Here is a 10,306-nt window from a genome sequence, read left to right as displayed (position 1 = left end):
TAGTTGATCATTCACCCTCTGTCACGGCCCCCATCCGGCCTTGGCGGTGCTGGGAGAAATGTGGAGAATTCTTTTCAATGACCACACCAAAACCCCTTCGCTCACATCCCTCCCTCCCTCTCTCCCTTCCTCTTCCTCCCTGCCATTCTCCTAAATAAGGAGTTACAGTTGGTGTGGGTGGAGAAAAAATGAGAAAAAGGGGGAAAAGAAAAAGGGTGTGTCTAAGAACGAAATAGGAGGACATGCAGGCGTAGCCCTCTGGTTCTCCCTTTCTCTTGAATGTGGTGAAGTCATTGCAGACTTCCAGTGACACCTCTTCTCAGAAAGGAGGAACAGAGCCCACATCCACCTGCGTGCACCTCCACCCGCACTATTCTGTAAGTACCGATATCATTACATTATAATTACTGCCTTTGGCAATACTTCCTTTATATCTCTAGCAGCGGTGGAAAGCCCAAAAGTCTGTAGTTTACTCCGTTACACTCCAAACAAGGTCACACTACGCTAGTTTTAACAAATAGATAAATCAGGGTTTTTAAAATATATTTTAAAAGCATATCCTATGTTTTCTTTCCTACAAAAACCCCCCTATAACGTAGTATTTATTTTATATGTAAACTGCAATCAGGATCTCCCTGAGCACTCATCTGTACAGCAGCACTTACTGTACACTATATGCTGCAGTGGTATAGGCTCAGGGTACGGAATTTGTACCTTTGTACCTTTCACTTTTAATCATTTAAGTACATTTAAGAGCAAGTACTCAAATACTTTTACATAAGTAGAAATGTCAACGTGGTACTTCCACGTTGATTGGAGTCATTTTTGTGTTTTTATTTTAGTGAACGCTCTGCGTACTTTTCCCTCACCACTGATCTCTAGCTTTCAGAAGATTCCATAACGGAAATGAGAAAAGAGAAGTGTGTGTGTGTGTGTGTGTGTGTGTGTGTGTGTGTGTGTGTGTGTGTGTGTGTGTGTGTGTGTGTGTGTGTGTGTGTGTGTGTGTGTGTGTGTGCATATCTGTATATCACACACTCCACCCACTCTCTCTCTCTCTCTCTCTCTCTCTCTCTCTCTCTCTCTCTCTCTCTCTCTCTCTCTGTTTTAATGACCAAGTTGTTGACAGAAGTATTTCAAAAGCCAGTATAATTATTACTTTTTTCCCCCAACCTCATGAAAGGCGAGTTTTTATTCGTGTGTTAAGCTGTTTATCCAAAATTTGCATGCAGGTTGGCGTTTTGGACACTTCACTCAAGTGTAAAAAGTATTTTACCTTTACTTTACATGCATATTTGTAAATTTAAATTTAATTAAAATGTTATCAGTTGGACACAAATGGCATCCAAATCATGGAATCACCTGTATGCAGTAGTCACAGTGAAATGCAAACCTGTGATGAATCTGTTTTTGGAGGCAAGGTGAATTGACTGAGAGTCAGTATTGTTTTAACGTAGGACATCTTGCAATTTCACCATTTGCGAGAACCGAATGACCAATCAGATGTTGATTGCTTTGGCTAAAGGCCATTTTTACATTGAAAAATGCCCCAAAGGCAGTGTGAGCTCTCACTCATGGCCATTTTCACTGGACTCCCTCCCATGTGAGGGTACGACAGAACACTGCAGGGTGAGGTCGGCAGGAACGGCTGTGTTTACGCAGCTTGAATGAATGAAGGAATAATTAATTAAATCTGATGTCAGCTTATCTCTCGGATCCCTAGTGCTGATAAGCGGTTGATCACAATATAATCAATTGAGGTTAACTGACACAATGGGGACTTTGTGTAACACAATACCTTTAGAGAATAAGTTGTGGGTCTTTCTAACATAATGACATTCCATTTATTTCTCCATTAGAAAATTCATACTTGTATGTGACACAACAAAAAATTATCGGATTACTACTGTATGCAACATGAGACAAAATCATATTTTATCCCAGTGTTGCACAAGACCAGTATCGCTGCGTCATGAGATTAAGGAATTTAGTATTTGGTATTTTAGTAACAAGGCCACAAACGCTGACATCAACATTCTTCTGTTACTATTTGGCGTTTCCCATACGTTTAGGTAAGATCGATCGCTCAGGCCAAACAAAGCCTTTCTCGTGCAAATGTTTGTGATTGAGCTTTTTTCACAGGGGCTTCGTAGAGGGGTTAAATGTTAAAAGGCAGTGAAAAAGAGGTGCCTCCCTGCTTTAAACCCATAGGAAATATCAATATATAACAGTATCTACAATACTGGCTAAATAACACGATGGAAAATAATCTTCCAGCAGTTAACTCTAGTCACCATCACTGTTTTACTGAGAGTCAACGCCTTTAAATGCTTTTTCTAATCGCCATCCTTCTAGATTTTGCACTTGAGTGTTACATAATAGTCTGATTTGAAGAGTACAAGCTCACACTCTCTCATGTCCGTAAACGCACTCACAAAATGCATCTGTGCCAAGTTATTGCAACACTCTTTGAAAGTTTCATCTGCAGTAAAACTGTGAAGTGAAGGGGAGGATCAGCCTGAATAAAATAAATACAAGAACTAAACTTGTAATGCCCAGACGTGCAGTCCCTGCATACAGAGATCCGGTTGCGAATTAGAGCAATATGGCTTAATCCAGTGGGGGGGGGGGCGTGAGGCCCGGAGACCTCCGAGGGGTCCTTCAAGAGGTTCCAGAGCAAGCTAAATGCTAAAAGCTAAATGGCCAAGCAAAATGATTAATAATTAAACTTCACCATTATTTAATTTACAAGACTTTAGAGAACGTACAATGGTAACTCTTTTGATCCTAGTTTCACTGTTATCTCCCAGTTAACTATAATAGACAGATATGACATTTTGGGCCAACATATGGACAAGTATGGACTACTAGATCATACAGTATCTAACCAGAGACAAAATCTGATTAAATTGGGTCTCTGTCCTTATCATCAAATTGAGGGGCCTTGATATGAAAAAGGTTGAGTATCACTTAGCTAATCTAAGGCCTCCATGTACAGATGTCGCTGAGCACTAAGTCTGGCACCGATGTTCCAGGGGAATGCTTGGGGAGAGAGAGAGAGAGAGAGAGAGAGAGAGAGAGAGAGAGAGAGAGAGAGAGAGAGAGAGAGAGAGAGAGAGAGAGATTCAATGGTCCCAGTACTGTACGATTTGTTAATGGGGATGGTATTTACAATGGTTTCTGTAATGAACTGTCTCGGGTTGTGGCATAATTTGGCAGATGGAGGCGAAAACATGCTGACGTAACCACCGCGTACTACAAACTAAATGAAAGCCACTGCTAAAGTGCACAGCCAGAGGCTCCAGCAGTGATCTGTCATTTACCATCCGTCATCCTGTCTTGAGCAACATGGACAGCTTGTGCTTCAGAAACGAGGAGAGAGATGTTTCTTCTCCGGAGCGTGTGCTCACTGTGTTACGCAGTAACTTGGTGTGTCGCTTACATATACCTGGTCATAAACCATTCATGCATGCAACAGCTGATCACCTGTTGGAGTTAACATAACATAAATATAGCTTGGATGTTTGTGTTGATTGTTACGCTTGTCAATCAGCTAACTTTAGGTTAAATATTATGTTGCTTTTTGGCTTAAAACCAGTTCAGTGCTTTTTGGCTTTAAACTAGTTCACCTAGCAGTGTGCAACGTGTTATCTTGTCGAGAGTCTTGTACAGTACACATGGAATTTGTACTTTTGTACAGACATGGGAGGAAGGAAGGAAGCAGCATTTGAATACAAACAGGATGAAGGGAGTCGGGTCAAACTGCTAACAGGAAGTTCTTTCTGAGGTGGATATTTCAGCCAACCTGAATTTCTCTGCAAAAGGTTAAGATCGCTTTTTTTCACAGCAGCTGCCACAGCCACTAGGTATTAGACGTTTAGGAGTGTATGTTCTTAAGGTTTATGCTCATCTGTGCTACACAATAGCAGAAAACACCCACACCCACACACACTCCCGCACACACCCACACACACAAACAGATGTAATTAAAATTCAATTTGTCTTTCTTGACTGGAGAGAGCTGAGGACTTGCTGTGAATGTTTCATCTATTAAATATCAATGTTGAATCATGTCGCAAAAGCATGTTTTCTCCCTCAAAGGACTCAAGACTCAAGAGTTCTTCCTCCAAACAGGATCCGCCATGGCAAACAAAGGTCCAGCCTATGGTCTGAGCCGCGAAATACAAAGTAAAATCGACAAGAAATATGACCCGGAGCTGGAGGAGAGGCTGGTTCAGTGGATCATAGCCCAGTGTGGCTCCGCAGTGGGCCAGCCGGATGCAGGGAAGACTGGCTTCCAGAACTGGCTCAAGGATGGATGTGTGAGTGTTCTGCAGTATGTTGTTGTGATGCTCGCTTAGTGTTGAGATGGTTGTTGTCAGGGTTAGGTGTGGGTGCTTGATTGGCCAGCACGTGAACCTTATCCTCCCTCCTCGGTCTCCAGATCCTCTGTGAACTCATCAACTCACTGTGCAGTGCCAACAAACCAATTAAAAGGATCCAGAGCTCCACAGTGGCTTTCAAGCAGATGGAGCAAATTTCCCAGTTCCTGAAAGCAGCTGAGAAATACGGAGTCATCCCCACCGACATGTTCCAGACAGTGGACCTCTGGGAGGGTGAGGCACACAGCAGAGCACATCTGTACAGTGATTCCCAGCACTGAGAGATGTTGACATTCATCACACAATGGTTTACTGTGGTTCAAGGAGGAAATATACAGTATGTCAGTTGATCTGGCCCAGTGTTCCATGGTGGTGGGCGGAGAAAATAACTATTGCTTCAGTGTTTTTTTCTAATATGAGAATGGTGTTCATCTTTAGGGAAGGACCTGACAGCTGTCCAGAGGACCCTGATGACTTTGGGGAGTTTGGCCGTCACCAAGAGCGATGGGAATTACCAAGGAGACATTAACTGGTTCCATAAGTGAGTCGAAGTATTGTCTTGTCTTTTTTTGGGTGGAAGACTTCCCCTGTATCACTGTGGCTTTATCTGCTCACTACAACAAAGGGAGAGCTTTATTTCAGACTGTGAGATGTGTATCTGTGTGTTCACGCAGGAAGGCGCAGGAGAACAAGAGGGAATTCTCAGACGAGCAGCTGAGTGAGGGGAAAAGTGTCATTGGCCTGCAGATGGGCACAAATAAGGGAGCATCACAGGCGGGCATGACTGGATATGGACGACAAAGGCAGATCATCAACAACAACCCTTGAGCCCAGCCAGAACCTCTCCCCCCTCTCGTCCCAAACGTGTTACACTCACCCCCTTCCCCTCTCATAGAGGAGACACGTGACCTTAAAGTTTTCATGACTAAATAGGACCTAAATTGGGACATATGCACATTCAACAAACTACAATATGCTCACACAACACACTCAATCATAGGTGTAGTAAGCTATGGCTAACATTTAAAGATATGCTCAGTTTTAATATGACTTAGTCAAACATTTACGCAGAGAAATGATCATTGCTTTCATGAGTATATTATGAATGGCTCTGGAATACAACAGACAATTGTATCATATCATACATGAAAAAGTGTCAATCCCCAATTCCCCCATAGACATTGGACTTTTCTTTTTAGCTTTTTTTACTACATCATATCCTGACTATGATGGTTTTGAAATAAAGTTCAAAGTTTATTTAAAGAAGCGTCTGATTATTGACAACCAAAGGGTGAATGTGCATGGATAGACCATCATGGACTTTCCTAGATCTACCAATAATGTTGTAATATTATTGCACACTTGAATGTTTCAATGTGTTTCACATAACACATATCACATTGCATCGATGTTAAACATGACAGATATCTAGGCTGTGATGACCTTTCGTTGTGTTTGGCGTTAGAGAATAACATCACAGCGGTGTGCGGCCACACTGTTGTAGATGTGAGATGTGATAGGGAAAAGCTGTAGCAAAGAATGTGAAATTGAGGGGCGGAGGAAAAGGGAGACGTGGGTGTGTGCGTGTGCGTGTTTTCCAGGGCAGGGTGAAACAAGGGGGAGGGGGGTTCAATGGAGGATTTATCATGCTGGTCCTTTGCCAAGTGTTTGTTTCTACTGGCTTTAAAGGTGATTGCAGACTAAGCTGTTTAGCATGAGGTAAGGACCTGGAGAGGAAGTTAAAAAAGTAGGTTAGAAAATTCCACACAAATGCGGACAGAAGCTAGAGTTCCTATTTGAAAAAGAAACAAAGTAATAGAGTTTTGACTAGAACAGAGAACATTTCCTTAAAAGGACAGATTCCCTCATTCTCTCATTCTCTCTCATTCTTGTTTATTTATTTATTTTTATTTTTTTAACAGGCCAGTAGTCTATAGTCAGCCTTTTGTCAGTTACATAAGTAGTGAAACAGAGTGAAACAGACTCGTAGAATAATTTGACAATTTGTAAATGTATTGTTTAGTATTGCAAAAGTCATGTGTTTTTGATTTGTATTGTACTTAATATTGGTAGTTTGCTACTATAAATCAGTAATTTGATTTTTAAGTTGTAAGTCCTTCAATAACCTTTAACCTTGAGTTAGACTTAAGAAACTGAACTGAATCACAAACAAGTTAGATCGTAGAAACCAAATGAAAATGCTGCATGGTGACTGTAGAGTAAGGTAGTAGGAACTGTCACAGTACGGGCATTGTATTTTGTTTGACATTCGGTGACCTCAATTTATATTACTTTCCAAGAATGAGCCAGCCAACTTCAAACATACTAAACAAACTCAAATAACAGACCGCAACGGACAGATATTTCCGTTATTTTTAAGTACATGCACAAGGCTGTAATAGTATGCAATACTAGTAGGCCATAAGAATTGAGAAATACTTGAGAATTAAAGGAGGAGAATTGCAGTCATCTGCTAAAAAAACACTCAAACCTGTTCAGTGCCTACCATTCTGGAACATGTTTGCATCTACATAAATATTTGCAAAAAGTGTTTTCAACATTTTCAATAATAAAGACAAGTACTCTATGTACCAAGAAAAACAATAGAAAAACAGACAATTCTCTCTCATACACCACAAGCAGAAAAACACCACAATTTGATATAATAAGGAAAGAAACAATTTCTGTTTTTCAGACACTTTTCAATTTATTCACAGCACAAAATGTGACTGTGACAGAGACATTTATTAAATAGGCAACAAGGCATCAAAACAAAGTGGATTCACAAATTTGAACGTCTGCTGGTGTCTGAGATGTTGCTTTACTATCATTACGGTTGGTACTGTAATCTCATCAGTTATCCCAGTTCATTTGTCCTGGCAGGGATGACAGGGGAGTGTTGACTACACTCTGGGATTTATGCCGTCATAACCTGGCTGATGGTCTGGTACACGGACATGAATTTGGCCTTCAGGTCCTCCATGTATGGCTCCAGCTTGCTCTGCAGGTCCTGGGTGTGGGGAGCGATCTTGTCCTTGGCATCTCCAACAGCCTTGTTCAGCTGCTCCTGGTACTCTTCCATATAGGGGGTGGCCATGGTCTTCAGCTCCTCCAGGCGCTCGGTCAGCTTCGTGCGGGCTGTCTCGATCATGGGCATGACCTTGGTCTTGGTCTCCGCCACGTTGGCCTCCATCTTGGTGCGCATCTCCTCCATCATGGGCTGCAGCCTGGCCTTCAGGGCATCCATCTTCTCCTGGTTCTGGGTCATGTACTCCTGGAAAATGGGCTCCATCTTGGTGCGGTATTCATCTAACTGCTTCTGAAGGAGTTGGTGCAGCTCTTCACGCTTGGGCTCCAGGCGCAGTCGCAGATCCTCGATATCAGTCATCACCCTCTGACGTACCTGGTTGGTGGTGTCGAGGAACTGGACTGAGAAAGTGTCGCCGTATGGGGTCAGAGTCTGAGCGAACTCACTGAGCTTGTCCATGCTCTGAGACAGCTTCATCCTGAAACCAACCACAGACAAGAGGGAGGACAATGGAAATATGCAGGGAGGGTTTTTACGAGTGAATCGTTGAAGAAAAAGGAGTTTTACAGATAAGAAAAGACAGAACAATTTATTAGAAAATTCCCGCTGGGAAAAAGAGCACTCGACTAATTTTGGAGTCTTACTTGTACTCAGCGTATTCAGTTCCATCCAGGTGGTCCAGAGTCCTCTGGGCGCTCTCCTTCACCTGGGCCAGGTACACCATGGCAGTATCTTTCATTTTCTCCAGTTGGGAGGGAGCATCGCTTTGCATGGCCCTGGCCTGGCAGCCTGCGCAGGGTCAAGATCAAAAAAGAAGAGCCGTGAGACATGAGATGCATGTTTCTCAGCACATTGCAACAGTGGACACACAAATACTTACCAAGAGCCAGCAAAAGGGTCAGTGCGCAAGCCACTAGTTTCATGGTGGTTGCCTGAGAATTAAAGGGATAAAAGCTAATTTAAATATGACTTCAATTTAAACTTAGACAGTTTGATTGGCGGCATCAAACATCTAACTCAATTTTTTCACATATTTGAAATAAAATATAAATTTTCCACAAATGGCCTTCTGTGAATAGGGTATTGTCAAATAAAAATACCCTATGTGAAACTAAACACTTTCTTTGAACACTACCACTATCAGGTGAATCTCTCCCAATGATTATAATCAATTCGGAATCAAAATCAGAATTTGTTGTCATCATAGAGTGTGAGCTTGTCTTACCTGGAGGGTTTGCTGCTCTATGAGTGAGAACGATCCACAGGGTCGGACGGCTTTTATAGTGGAAAAGCTTCTCTACAAGGTGAACGTCACCCCCCTACCACCCACCTGGAAGAGCGGGATCAAGGGTCACCGGGAGAAGACAGGATGTCATCAAGTTTCAACCCAGATGTACTGTACAAGCAGGCAATCTGGATAACATATCACACATTCCATAGTTTTATCTCGAGTCCCAGGTACATGCTGCAGTGCCTTGGCACATGTTGTACTTTCTGATGCACTCAGTAATTCCTAACAGAGCCATCCTGTTCCCTTGAGTGATACATTGATTACCTATTACCCTCAAAACCTAAGTTGAGACTTAACGCATTAAACAGGTTCAAAGTACTTGTGTAAGTATACAAGTGTGTGTATACATGTGTGAGTATACATATGGTTTTCTGGTTTCAAAAGTAGACCATTTCATTAAATTTTAGCATCCAGAAAACATCCAAAGGCTTTTATCCTAATAAGATACTTATATAATCTACCTTTAAAACCCAAGTTCATGTTAGATGCATTACACAAGTTGCGCGTAGTTATATAATTATTATTCCCAGGACCCGTGTAATAAGAATGAGATCCTGCATCAGCTTCTATATAATCAAATATTTGAAGAAAAATCTGGTAATTGAGTCACAAAATGGATCCCTTGTTTTATTTTATTGTCAACAAGTTGAAAATAACCTCACTAGTTGAAGCGTTCACTTGAAATCGTATTGATCATATTGTTTCAACAGCCCTGACTTACTGATTGGGAATTAAAATCAGTGAAAATTTCGGGAAGTGACCTAAAATGTACAGAACGTTATGAAAGTTGTAACATGATGTTGTTTCAAGAGCACGTTGATTTAGAAGGTCATGTCGCGACACGTGTATGACATCATGTCATACATGTTCTTCTAATTCTCTTTTTCTGCTTGAAAATATGAAAAACTCACCTAAAAGTTTTAAATGCTAGAAAACATAGAGAAATTAAATGTAAAGTCTACACTCCATATATTAAAATAACAACCGTATACATATGTATACAATTGTACTTAATTTGTATTATTTATAGATATTATTTATATACATTATATATTTATATATATTACTTAAAAAATCTCACGTATCCATCCGTGTGTATCAGTGTCATTTTCATTTGCTGATTACAGGCAACAACAACAATAAAAAAACACTTGCCGTTAAAACAGAAGTGTTGTTATACACTCCGAGGCAGGGGGGTCAACACGTTTCTCAATGAATGTGAAATAAACAAAAAAGCTCATTAGCCATTTGTCTTTTTGGGGGATTTTCTAATTGTTCCATTTTGTTTCTACATATTAGTACCACGTTTTGGAATACATGTAGGCCTATGACAAAAATGAGATACAAGTATGTCACTGGGTTGTTGTTTGTCATTAGTGGTGTTTGTTTCAGAAAAAAAGTCAGTGTCACTGAAAAATTAGTTTCACTTGTCGATAAAAGTTTGTTGTCGTTTGTACAGTGTTATCAGAAAGCTTAAACAGATAGCTTGTTATTGCTCAATTTTCCTGAAAATGTTGTATATATGTACAGACCACTATACGAGTTAAAACATTGAAATAATCTATTAAATAAGGTGACGGATTTTTCAACACCACATAATATAACTTG

The 10,306-nt window shown here is 41.0% G+C and overlaps 2 protein-coding genes across 3 annotated transcripts; one reads left to right on the top strand and one right to left on the bottom strand.

Annotated features, from left to right (window-relative positions):
• The first annotated feature begins 251 nt into the window (after positions 1-251).
• On the top strand, positions 252-5,636 carry LOC307239680 (transgelin-like). Of its 2 annotated transcripts, none has more exons than XM_080013193.1 (5): positions 252-377; positions 4,132-4,319; positions 4,442-4,613; positions 4,818-4,920; positions 5,054-5,636. In XM_080013193.1, the coding sequence occupies exons 2-5, from the start codon at positions 4,140-4,142 to the stop codon at positions 5,205-5,207; spliced, it is 609 nt and encodes a 202-aa protein (XP_079869319.1). In that variant the 5' UTR covers positions 252-377; positions 4,132-4,139; the 3' UTR covers positions 5,208-5,636. The 2 variants fall into 2 exon arrangements, with proteins under 2 accessions (XP_079869319.1, XP_079869320.1); XM_080013194.1 differs by having other exon boundaries at positions 4,099-4,319.
• Positions 5,637-7,296: 1,660 nt separating this feature from the next.
• On the bottom strand, positions 7,297-8,645 carry apoa1a (apolipoprotein A-Ia; the record flags this gene model as incomplete). Its single annotated transcript, XM_080013162.1, has 4 exons — positions 8,633-8,645; positions 8,288-8,339; positions 8,052-8,196; positions 7,297-7,885 (listed from the first exon to the last, which is right to left on the bottom strand). The coding sequence occupies exons 2-4, from the start codon at positions 8,328-8,330 to the stop codon at positions 7,297-7,299; spliced, it is 777 nt and encodes a 258-aa protein (XP_079869288.1). The 5' UTR covers positions 8,331-8,339; positions 8,633-8,645.
• Positions 8,646-10,306: the final 1,661 nt, after the last annotated feature.

This window comes from Zeus faber, assembly GCF_960531495.2.
Source record: "Zeus faber genome assembly, chromosome: 14".
Lineage (NCBI taxonomy): Eukaryota > Metazoa > Chordata > Actinopteri > Zeiformes > Zeidae > Zeus > Zeus faber.
The sequence above is the reverse complement of the archived record's forward strand: the minus strand, read 5'-3'. Positions and strand labels throughout refer to the sequence as shown.